The 13,146-nt window shown below is 44.0% G+C and overlaps 1 protein-coding gene across 1 annotated transcript in view; it reads right to left on the bottom strand.

Annotated features, from left to right (window-relative positions):
- DISC1 (disrupted in schizophrenia 1) overlaps positions 1–13,146 on the bottom strand; it is a 289,071-nt gene that overhangs the window by 242,712 nt on the left and 33,213 nt on the right. Inside the window, exon 4 of the mRNA XM_012660159.1 lies at positions 4,157–4,307. Coding sequence (XP_012515613.1) covers positions 4,157–4,307 — 151 coding nt within the window. The remainder of the gene's footprint in view (positions 1–4,156; positions 4,308–13,146) is intronic.

Genomic DNA, 13,146 nt, shown 5'->3' on the forward strand with positions numbered 1-13,146 from the left:
AGGAGAGGGTCTGTCACGGTGTGGCCTGAATGCCCACCATTTTCGTGGCAAAGATACGTGAGTGTCCCATGAATCAAACAAACATCACAAAAGTTATCCCCCCAACAAGCGCACCCATTAGGCAAGGAGACCCCCACAGAAGAGGGGCCAAACAATTTGGGTACCAATATCTACTATTAGAGGAGCCCAGCGAAGCCCTGAAGGTAGTTGAAACTCTCTCGGCTGCTGGCAGAAACCGAACAAATCTAGATTCAGGGTGCTACACACATTCAGAGAATTAAAGCATGCTTTTTAAAAAGTTGAATGAAACAATGATTTTTAAGAACAAAGTGACAATAAAAATAATAAAAAGTAAAGTACTTGATTGTACTCAAGTGTTTACATGTCCTTAAATCTTATTCTAAACTAGATTTTGTTAACCTAGGATCCAAAGGAGTGAGTGGATAATTCAGATCTGTGAGTCTCCGGAAACTGCGCCCAGTAGTTTGTATATGTGTGTGCATACGTGGTTTTGTGAAGGAAGACGTCTATAGCTTGCATCAGCTTCTCAAAGAAATACTTATCCTAAAAAGGTTAAGAGGCACTGATTTGTGTTATTAATTAGTATTGAAATTTGTCCGTGTTAATACAACTATTTTTATCATTTGAAAATACTCTGTTTCCCCCTGGACTAAGAGAGAGCCTGTGACCATTCTGTCCAGGCTGTGGGCACGTGGGCGCCTGCGTGGCGCCACGTCCCCCTGGTGGCCACTGAGAAAACTGCAGCCCCTCACGCAGGGCACCCTGCAAGTCCTATATAATCCAGTTGATGACAAATGCCACAGGCTGCGTGGGTAGTTGGCACGCTGAAAGACGATTTTTAAAAATTTATTAGCAACTATGTAATTGTGTTAATGTGCATTAGAAAAATGTAAGTCGACTTCAAATCATGATTTTCTGGTTATGGCAATAATAGGACAGGCGGATTTGGTAAAAGAAAAACCAAGATAATACATAAATATCTGAAGTTTGGAAAGCGGTGACTTAATTCAACCCCCTGTTTTTCTGATGAGGGAGTGAAGTGTGGAGAGATTAGAGAGCTACACCAAGCTATGACAGCTGGTTAGTGGAACAGACAGGACCAGAGAGGCTTCCTGACCTCCAGTCCAGGGTTCCATGCAATGGTGCAGGATTCCCCTTGTGAAGTATTAGAATCTCCTCAGTGTTTCTAGATTCTGTGATCTGGGAGTTTCACAGGCAAGGCTGAAGAAGCATTTTTCTCTAGTGCAACCGTGCCACACGAAAGTGAATGATCTCTCTCTCTCTCTCTCTCTCTCTCTCTCTCTCTCTCTCTCTGTCTCTCTCTCTGGATATTTCCATATATGTTTGTGAACCTATATATAGATACATATACATATGTGCTATATTCACTTAATGAATATTTACTACTTATTATGGGTCAGCCACTGTTCTAGTCTCTAGGAATAAAAAGATAAATATAATATAGTTTTGTCCTCAAGGAGCTTGTCATCTGTCAGAGTAAACAGACACCCAAGGAAACAGATTTATTAAAGACCTAAGACAGGAGCAGTAATTCAAGGTGCTCTATAATTCAAGAGGGCGGCAGCGTGGCTGATGGGCAGAGCTTTGTGAGGATGGCAGCTTCACTAAGTCTTGAAGAATGAGCAACAGTTGGCAACAGCGATGGGGCATGTGCAAGACCACAGAATCTAGAAACACTGAGGTGACTTCTAATACTTCAGTATGTGTGGATTGCAGGTGCAGGTGCTGGTGACGACCAAATTCTGGGCAGCTGCAGAGCTGGGCAGGGGCTGGATCATGAAGGCTTTGAAAGTCATGCTAAGCAGCATGAATTTTATCCTGAAAGCAGTGGGGACCACTGAGCATGACATGATCTTTGCATCTGTGGCATTGTGGAAGATGAATGAGAGGGAGTGATGATAGAGTCAGGAATACCAGCAAGGAGACCGTTGTAATAATCCAGATTAAAAACTTAAAGACCAGAACTAAGGCATTGACGCAGAGCTGAGAAAGTGGGTGGGAATGAGAGAGAGGCAGACAGCAAAAGCAGCAGGGCCTGGTGAGCAACAAACGTGGGGAGGAAGGGAGAGGGCAGAGCCCAGGAGCCACAGAGCCCTCGCTGGATAACTGGGCAGGTGGTGGAGGCCCAGAGACTGGGGATACAGGAGAAGGGGCTAAATGTGGAGAACGATAGTAAATTTAGTAAATTTAGTTTAAAAAGTAAATTTAGTGAAGGCAAGGATAAAAAGATAGTAAATTTTTAACAATAAAATAAGTGATAATCAATTTAGTAAAGGTCAGGGAGGTGTTCAATAGAAAGCTGAATTGTGGGTTGGAACTCTGAAAAGAAATCAGAGCTGGAGATGCAGCCTTTTCCCCAATTTGAGGGAAATTAGCACAGAAAGGATCTCTGAAGGCTGGAAGTGGTTGAGATGACCCAGAAAGAGCACTCGAAGTGAGAGGAGAGGACAGGCTAAGACAGCAGATGGAGGAACATAAACGTGAAGGAGAAGGGAGAGGGACAGAGCTCACAGAGACCAAGGGTGACCAGAAAGGTGGCGAGAAGACCAGGAAGTGTGAAATCATGAAAGCCCAGGGGAGCGAGTGTTTTAAGAATGAATTTGATTAAAGGTTTTGGACAATGCAGTGATACAGAGTAGAATAAGAATTGAAAAAGTCAACAAATAGAAAGTCATCGCTGACCTTGGGTGAGATCTGGGACATGATAGAGATAGAAACCAGATCAGAGTCGGCTCAAAAAGTGAAGAGGCTACGGCCTGAGAGCAAACATTGCATGATTTCTATTCTTTTAAGTTTGTTAAGAGCATTTTATGGCACAAGATGTGGGATATTTTGGTGAATGTTCTATGTGAGCTTGAGAAGAGTGTGTATTCTGCTTTTGTTGGATGACGTAGTCTGCAGATATCAATCATATCCAGTTGATTTATGATGCTCTTGAGTTTATGTTCTTATTAAGTGTCCGCCTGTTAGATTTGTCCATTTTTGATAAAGGAGTGTTAAAGACTCCAACTACAATAGTGGATTTATTTATTTCTCCTTACACTTCTATTAGTTTTTGCCTCACAAATTTGGACGTACTTTTGTTAGGTGCATGCACATTCAGGATTGTTATGTCTACTTGGAGAATTGGGCCCTTTGTTATTCTGTAATGCCCCCTTTATCCCTGATAACTTTCCTTGCTCCAACGTCTCCTCTGTCTGAAGTACTACTCAGCCATAAAAAGGAATGAAATAATGTCTTTGGCAGCAACTTGGATGGAACTGGAGAACATTATCCTAGGTGAAGTACCTCAGGAACGGAAAAGCAAACACCCCATTTTCTCCCTAATAAGTGGGAGCTAAACGATAGGTATATGCGGTCATATAGAGGTACAAAGGACATTGGAAACTAAGAACAGGGGAGGGCGGGAGTGGAGAGAGGGATAAAAACGCACCTGTCGGGTACAATATATACTACTCTGGTGACAGGCACACTAAAAGCCCTGGCTTCAGCATCATATAGTTCATCCATGTGACAAAAACACTTGTACCTCATTAATATTTTAAAACAAAAAATATACAAATAAATAAAATCTCTCTAGGTCATTCCAATGTGCAGCCAGGACCGATAGCCACTGGATTAGAAACAGCAATTGCTCTCTATGTATTGCCAATCTCAGGAGAGCGCTGGGTGGTCCAAACAGCAAAAGCTGCTCAGGAGCTGGAGGTAGAGTCGGGAGGAGGATGGGTTTTCATGTCTCAGTCAGAGGGGACCGTCTGTGGATCTTACAGGCTTAACACAATCACAGGAGACAGAGCTGCCCTGGACAAGAGGAAATGCACCCACCTTCTCAGAAGTGTGGCTTCCCAGGGGAAGCGAAATGCCCAGGCTGCAGCTGCACTTGCAGAGGGTCTCTCAGTCAAGCAGCAAGCAGAAAGGGCTTCTTTCCAGGCTAGCACAACCCACACGGGTCCCTCACTCTGAAAGGCATCCCCAACTCCCCGCCACCCAACCAAGCAACAAAGGGATCCTTCCCAGGAAAAGGCAGCTAAGCCCCTCCCAGCTCTTTGCTACCTGGGACCCAGAGGGAGGAAGAGGACACAAGGAAAAAGTGGCAGCAACGATCAATACTCACTGCTGGGCGGCCCGGTGGTGCAAGGCAGCCTGGGCCTGGGCCGCCAGGTGACCCAGGAAGCTGCTAAGAGGCGGCTGCTTGGAAGGAAGCTGAAAGTGCAGGCTGCTTTTCTCTTGTTCCAGGTCTTCTAACCTTTGTTTTAATGTCTCCGCTGGAAACCCAAACCGATGAGAGAGAGGGAAAAAGAGCCATGAAACTCAAAATAGATAACCCAGTGTCTCCTAGCTCCAGTCCTAGTCAACTTTTCCTTACTGATGTCATGTGAAGGTTACCGGTTTCTAGGCCAGCACTTTCATCTCTCCGACGGTGCTTCTAAGAACCTTCTTTTTACCAACAACACGGCCCTCCCGCTACCTTTTATTCTTCTAACTCTCGGAGATGATGGTTGATGTATTTATATGGTGGTCATAATTATGAGCCTCGCACAGAGTGATACTTAATATTAATTATTTTTAAAACCATAATGATCATTTGGCAGAAAAAAACATGCTAATTTTGATGGGTACTATAAAATTGGTTGAAGAAGAAATCAGTGTCCAAGTGTTGATTTTAAGAAATTGCCCATCAAGATAGAGCCAATTACTAAAGCCACAGAGCAATGTTCAAATGGTATCATGCTGTGATGACCACATATCCACTTCTGTTAGACAGGAGGGTTACTATAATTTTTTAATGATCTTAGGTCTCCTAGGACAAGGTATAAATATAGAATCCCTATAAAATAATTTTTCTTTAAAAAACTAAGCTGCAGAAATTGGAATCCCCTCCAATGAGAACTTATCTTCGTAATCAAATACCTAAAGAATTAAAAAGTTTCCCATAAAGCTATTTTTAGAGAAATGCAAGGACTGGGTTTTAAAATACCATTCATCAGAGCTTCCCTCCTGGGGGTCCTGGCCAGGCTGGTGCACCGATAGAGACTTTGGTCTCCTCCACCCTGGGGCAATGGGTGGGCCCTAGGGCAGCCCGAGATCCCAGACAGCCACCTCTGGCCATGAGCACTTACTACTCACTCCAGTGTGCAATGCAAGTATTATCCTTTTCTATGCATGACGAGGAAATGTTTTAGAGGCTCTACCCTAAATTACAAAAACTCCTTTATATGTTCCTAAGGCACAGCCCTACAGGCCATTTTCCAAGGAGGCCATTTCCGTAAGACTCAATTCTAAATTACAACACTGTTTTCAGCAAGCATGTCATTTTGAACAAAACGTTCTACCATATTCCAGTAGAGGTTAACACTAGTCACAGTGTGTCTCTTGACACGAGTCTTCTCCTGCGCTGGCCCGGCCCCAAGGCACATGCCGGAGTAGAGGAAAGCCAGGGACCAGATGCCATGCGCAGCAAACCTGTGTCTCTGGGGATGTCAAGTGAGAGCCCCTCCCATAAACCCGCCATATGCATTGAAACTGATAGCCAGAAACTGAGGATTTACCAAGGATTCAGTCCAAGGATGCCAGAAAGGGTCATCTGCCCAGGACCAAGTCCCAGGTAATTACCAGGGTTCTAAGTCTGTGCCACCTTCTCCAGAAGTGACCGCTGGAGCCAACTCAGACACCCCACTGACAATACACAATGGAGTCTGGACTGATAGTATCTTCTAGGACAACACTGAAATGTACCCGTTCCTTAACTCCCAGCATTCACATGTTACAGGACTCATTGCTTGACACTTTATTCCCTGCTCTATAAAATCAAAACTTGGGTGAAGAGCAATAAAATTCTGGGGCTACATGCTCTAAAATAACACCCTGCTAAGTGATTATGCATGTAAAGATCTATTACATAGGGCTTAGGAGAAAACTTGAGTTTGTGCCTCAATTCTGCCATTTCTAGCTGTCTGACCTTCAAGTTACTTAACCTTTCTAATCTTCAGTTACCTAATCTGCAAAAAATGGGGTTAATAATAGTATCTACGTCATAAGGTTTTCTGAGGATTAACTGACATAATCTATGCAAAGCCTTTAGCATCGCGCCTGGCACTCAGTAAGTGCCCAGAAGGATTGGCTATTATTAGCAGTACCATTAAGTACTGTCTTCGAATGTTCACAATAAATTTAAAAACCCAGCCCAGCCTCCCTCCGCCACCACATCTCCATTTCCACCACCCCTTCCGCCAAGCCCAGGTCATCATCACTTCTGCCTAATCTCTCTTGCTCCTGCCGTGGTTCCTTCACATCACCAACAGAGCGACGTTCCTAACACTCAGCTAGGCACAAACTTACAAGTGAACAAATGAGCAAGGGAATGTGGAAACATCTGCTATTCCCTGGCATCACTCCAAGTGCTTTTGTATATGCCACAGGTTGAGCATCCCCAACGCAAAATACGAACTCCAAAATGCTCCAAAATCTGAAACTTTTGGAGCACTGGCATGATGCCACAAGTGGAAAATTCCACACCTGATCTCATGTGATGGATTGCAGTCAAAACTTTGTCTCACGCATGAAAGTACTTAAAAATATTATCTAAAAGTATTTTCAGGCCATGTGTATAAGGTGTATGAGAAACATAAATGAGTTTCCTGTTTAGACCTGGGTCCCATACCCATGATATCTCATTGTATATAGGCAAATACTCCAAAATCCAAAACACAATCTGAAATTCAAAACACTTCTGGCCCCAAGCATTTCAGATAAGCGATACTCAACCTGTATTACAAAATGTTCTCAAAGTCCTGGAGGACTCCGTGTGACCTCCACAGACAAATGTCTGTGCCTGGCACACAGGACTGTGAGCAAGCTTGCCCAGCCTCTCTCCCCTGCTGGCTAGCACTCTGCTCCTGGTGGCAGACGGCACATCATTGGAAAGAAAACGGAATCACGGCACCAAGGATCAGGGCACCTGGATTCGAGCACCAGTGTTGACACTAACTTCACATATCATATTTGACAAATCACTTACTCCATTTGAGTCTCACAGCCTCATCTGCTAAATGGAAATGATACCCCAACGAGGAGTTTAAAGAAATCATGATTGTTATTAAACAACAAAGAGGTGCATTGGAGACCTCCTTGGCTGTGTCAGTTTGGGATGCTGTAACACAGTACACGGACTGGGCAGCTTAACCAACAAATGTTTATTGCTCACAGTTCTGGAGGCTGGAAGAGAGACACCAGGGGCCAACAAAAGCCGGGTCCGGGGGGAACCCCCCTCCCAGGTGCAAGGGGCCGCCCTCCCAAGGCCGGAAAAAAAAAAACCAACCCCCAAGGTTCCTCCCAACAAGGCAACAAACCCAACCCAGAAAGCCCCAACCCCAAGAACCAAACAACTCCCAAAACCCCAACCCCCAAAAAAACAAAACGGAAATAAGGGTTCAAAAAAAGAAGTTGGGGGGGGACACAAATATTCAGTCCATTTCACACCTCGAAGGGGAAAAAAAGGAAGCTTTACCCAGAGTAGCCAACTTTGTCCATATGCTATAGATGCTGTGGAAAAGTGGCTCCTCTGGGAGGGGAGAGTATTTGAAAATGATTGGAAATTGTTTGTTTGGTTTTTTTACCTTCTAAATGGCATGCTTATTTAATATTTCATATATTCATTCAATTAACAAATACTTTGGGTAACCCGATGCCGCTAGGCTGTGGGGCCACAAAGATGAACAAGATGCATTTCTGGTTCTTTGGAACTCAGTGACTGGGATGAGAGCCAAAATCATGAATAGACCTTGTCTTCCTCCCCTGTGCAGAGGAGCTGGCCCGGAGCTGCCCCGCTGGTAAGGGGAAGCTGTGCAGGGTGCACAGATGGTCACCCGCCACACGGAGGACGCAGGGGCTGCACACAGAGACATCCGGCGGTGTGCCCGGTGATGCGCTTGCCAGTGCCGGAGGGGGAGGCACGTTGAGAGGATGGGGGCAGCTGGTGGGGAAGACACCAGGATGGACGGGAGAGAGGTTATCCTGAGAAATAAGTACACAGATGAAGCAAGGACGTATGTGGCAGATAAAGAGGACCACGTTTCTAAGTATTGAAGAATATATGTATAATCATGGAAGGGGAGGCAGGGTAGACAGAACTCTGATGTGTTGTACTGGAGTTAGAAGCACTGGTTTGAAATAATAGTTTTGAATATACGAACTCACAGGAAGATAAGGAAATAGCTATAGATATGTATGTGTGTGCATTTACATATATTTTCTCTCTCTATCCACCGAGAGAGCCGAGAAGCTATGATGCCTCAGTGGCAATGAGCACACCAAGCGCACAGCCGCTGGTTTCTGAACACCATCCTCACAAAGGGAACCGGAGCTCCGAGGACAAACAGCTGGGACCAGGGCTGCAGCAGGAGCACAGAGGAGTCTGGAGCATCTTGTTTTACCAAAGTATTAAGAAGTGCTCAAAGACTGAAAGGGTCATGGCAATAGAACACAGAGACACGCTGATGAAGCTCCCGTGGACCAAATCTGGGGTAATTTGAGAATCAAAATAAATAATAGGAGTGAAGCACACCATTGAACAGAACAGGAAGCCAGGCGTCCGTGCTAGTAGAGCCCTGGTTGATCAGAAGGAATGACGAAATGGAGGCTTGGTGGGGAGCAGCGACCCGGTATAACCTCAGAACATCACTCCCACAACATACCGATCGGTCACCAAGGGAAAAATGGTAACGCTGAGCTGGAGAAACCTGGAAGCCACAGCATGACCAGGTGACAAAGGTTAACCTCAGCAGCGCTGGGAGGGGCCAGGAACGTAGAGCGTCATGTCCAGGAGGTTCCCGTCAGCACTGCGTGACCCAAACCCAGTCACAAGGAACATCACATGGACCCTGGTTGGAGGTCGTCCAAGAGAACGTAAGGTCTGCACTCCCGAAAACTTTCAAGGGTATGGAAGACAGGGAAAGATGGAGTATTGAAGAATTGCCCCAGGCAGGAGGAAGCTAAAGAGATACAACAACTGCATGCAACGTGTGTTCCTGAACCAGAAAGGAGAAAGGAGCGTTGCTGGATCGCTGGTGGCATGGGAACGGAGCGTGTAGGCTGAAGAGAAGCGTCGTATTGATGTCGACTTCGCCACTCGGAGAGATGCAGGCTAGTGGTGTGGGACAGCGTCTTTGTTTGGGGACACACACAATGGGGTACCGGGGAGGTGACAGGGCACCATGACTGCAGCTCACTCTCAAGTCAGAAAAAGGCTGTGATGATGGGTATGTGTACCCAGCTGGGAATCTGAATGAGTGAGACACGCAAGTTGTTTGTCCTATACCTGTGACTTTTCTGCACATGCAAAGCTACTGCAAAACAAATTATTCTTAGCTGTAAATAGATAAGCCCAGCACTATGAATGCTGCATTAGTGACTTTATGTTCTAAGTCCCCTTATTTGTATGAATCCTGTTGTTCGTTTAGAAAAAAAAACAAAAAACTCCTCTCCTATTCTCCCTATTTAACCCAGTGGTCAAGAAAACGTAACTCGTTTCCTCTGGTTTTCCTTCCTGTTAAACCGATGCAGCCTTTCTGCAGACATTGTTAATGTGATTTCAGTCTGTAGCTCAAGGCTGAAGGCCAGCACAGAAGAGAATGTGCTGTACACAACAGGTGCGAATAAATGTGGTTGAGCCCATCTGACTAACAGAGCAGCAATGATATTAGAAACGTTGGTTGCATTTTGTAACACAGCTGAATAGTAAAAACAAACAAACTCAAAACTAACAAAGGAAGATATTACTAAGCAGCAGCCAAAACGATACATGGAGGAATATGGTGTAATTGATAATGTATGTTCCATTTATGGATCTAGCATGTTTGACTCATAGGACCTCAGCAACAGAAATGCTAACCATCATCTCATTCTATCTTGGAGCAAGAAAATGTATCTATTTATGCTACTGCAACATATTTATTAATGTTTAATTGAGGGTCAGGACTCATCTGTTATTCCTTAGTGCATCAGTAATAAGTGTCTGTTATTTGGGCAACAATAAGGAAACAGAATGAAAGAAAAGCGCTTTCTATTTCCATGAAAAAATAAGTAAATAAGCATTTATAAGCAGCAAGAAATCTTCACACATAAAGACATCCTGCTAAATAGATTCAACTTCTACTGCCTTGTTCTGTCTGCAGGAGGACAGAATATACAGTGTAAATCATATTCGTAGAGGCCGTGCATCCATTCTGCATTCTTAAGGAGGCCCTTTAACACTAAGAAGCAATCAGTGTCTTCATAAGTCATTTTTCTTTAGTTTTTACATAATGGCCAAGAGATGCAAGTCAGTGAGAGCTGAATATTCTAATTCCACATTACCATACACATCATGAGCAGATGACCACTTTGCAAAGAATTAGACAGCAATAAAATGTATTTCAGACCAACCTGAGCACAACTGAGCCAGTCTTTGACATTTCAGAATATTGGCGTTCGTCGGGTCATTTTCATAAAAATCAGCCACCATTGGGACACTGAAGACCTCAAGCATAACAATCATTCTGAGCATCGACTACATGTCCAGTGCTATAGATACATTATTTCAGAGCTTTGGAACAACTTGTAGAGTAAGAATACAAATGCAGAAAGTGAAATTAAAGTTAAGTAATTTTCCCAAGGCCTCACAGTAAGTAAGCAGCAAAAGCAGAATCTGAACTTAATCTTTTCTGGTGCCAACGTGGGAGCTTTTGCTATTGTAGTTCCCAAGAGCCACCCCTGAAATAATACCTATTCCTATAGTTTCCCCAGTCACACAGGAGTCTTGTGTATCTGTTCATTATTCACAGTCCCTGGAGACTGTGGGATCCAGGCTGAGCCTTATTCATCCCTGTCTTGCCAATATCAAGTTCAGTGTTAAACACACAATAGGCAATAGGTAAATGCTGAAGAAGGAAATTAATGAATGTTTCTATTTGGACGAGGAGTATGGTAAACACAGAAAATGGCAACCATTTTATGAGCACTGCTATGTGCCAAGCACATTGCTATATATCAATCATTTTATCTAATTCTAGGGGCAATGGTTAAGTAAATAATGGTATATCCACCCATGGAACGGGTATGCAGCAAGTCAAAGAATAGTTAGGAAAACAGCTAAGAAATATTTTAATATTACAAGATAAAAACAGGATACAAAATTATATGTACATATTATTTGTACTTTTTAATTATAAGTATGTTTTTTTTAAAAACCTAGGCAATCAGTGTGATTATGAGGAACTTTATCTCAATTTCTCTACATACAAAATCAGCTGCAAAATCTTGAGCTGTTTCTTATTTACAAAATTATTGTGTTATTAAAATAACCTGCGGGTTACTTATGCTACTCTTTGATTTCTGCGTGAAAATGGAGATTTGGTTTCCACAAATGCTTAATGCTAAACTGCTTAGGGTAAGCTTGGTTTCCATGGCACAAAGATCTTTTCAGTGAACACCAAAGAGGATTTCTAGAAATGTTGTCTTTTAAGCTTGCCAACGTGTGGAAAGAAGAATGAGAAATTACTTTGTTGTGGTATAAAAAGAAAAGCAAACCTTCAGGAATGATACAAAAATTTGGAAGGGAAGCCATAGCTTACCTGTGATACTGGCCCACTCAGCACCCAGTCTATTGCCTTATTCTTGATAAATATTCTTTAATTTGCTCTGGACATATTTTCACATTTTAGTAGAATATGGGAGTTAAAGCATCTGTTCTTCCCCAATGAGAATTTAACATGCAAAATAGTTAAATTGTGAGCAAAATAGCAAAACTAAGGAGACTTCCAAGTATTCACCCTAGGTCTTTTGGGTTTGCACGTGTGTGTGAGTGTGTGCATGTGTGTGTGAGAGAGAGAGAGAGAGAGAAAGAGAGAGAGAGAGAGAGAAAGAGGTGAGTGTACATACCTGCAGTCAATAGGCCTTATTTCTCAAGACCCTGAGCTTCTGAAGAGAGGGCTTCATTATGTGTCACTCCAAAATACTCACTGCCTTAATTCTTCAAACAGATTCAAATAAAATGTTCTTTCACCAATTGTCAATCATCAAAAGTCCGAGGGAAATAACTGACCAACTGAATTGTGGCGACTTTTCATTTAACCCTCAGGGTTTCAGAAAATAAATCTGTCTATAAAACATGTTTTCTGAGTGCCTGGATCACTTCTACACGTGGTCTAAGTTCACAGTTCAAAACCAGGGCTCAAGGAACCTCCACGGGCAATTGTCTGAAAAAGAGAAATTATTTTCTCCACTTCTTTTTAAGTGCCATGGAACCTGCCACACAAATACTACAGCAATCAATACCAGCAGCCCCCCGGCCATCACCACTGTCACCACTACAAACACTCCAGCCGTCATCACCAACACCACTCCTACCACCACTATCACCACCCCCACCACCACCACCACACCTACCATCACCACACCTACCACCACCACACCTACCATCACCACACCTACCATCACCACACCTACCATCACCACACCTACCATCACCACCAGTCCTGTCATCACCACAACCACTCCTACCACCACTTCTACCACAACCACCACTCCTACCACCACAACCACCAATCCTACCACCACCATGCCTACACCATGACCACCACCACTCCTACCACCACCACATCACACCTACTACCACCACCACTCCTACCACCACCATCACCATTCCTACTACCACCACTGCTCCTATACTATCACCACCACTCCTAAAACCACCACTCCTACCATCACTACAACCACTACTACTATCATCACCACATCTACCATCACCACCAGTCCTGTCATCACCACAACCACTTCTACCACCACTATCACCACTTCTACCACCACCATGCCTACACCATGACCACCACCACTCCTACCACCACCACACCACACCTACTACCACCACCACTCCTACCACCACTATCACCATTCCTACTAGCACCACTGTTCCTATACCATCACCACCACTCCTACCACCACTACAACCACTACTATTATCATCACCACCTCTCCTACCACCACCACCACTCCTACACCATCACCACCACTCCTACAACCACCACTCCTACCACCACCACCACCCCTACCACCACCACCACTCCTACA

The sequence above is a fragment of the Propithecus coquereli genome, unplaced genomic scaffold, assembly GCF_000956105.1.
Source record: "Propithecus coquereli isolate 6110/MARCELLA unplaced genomic scaffold, Pcoq_1.0 Scaffold66, whole genome shotgun sequence".
Lineage (NCBI taxonomy): Eukaryota > Metazoa > Chordata > Mammalia > Primates > Indriidae > Propithecus > Propithecus coquereli.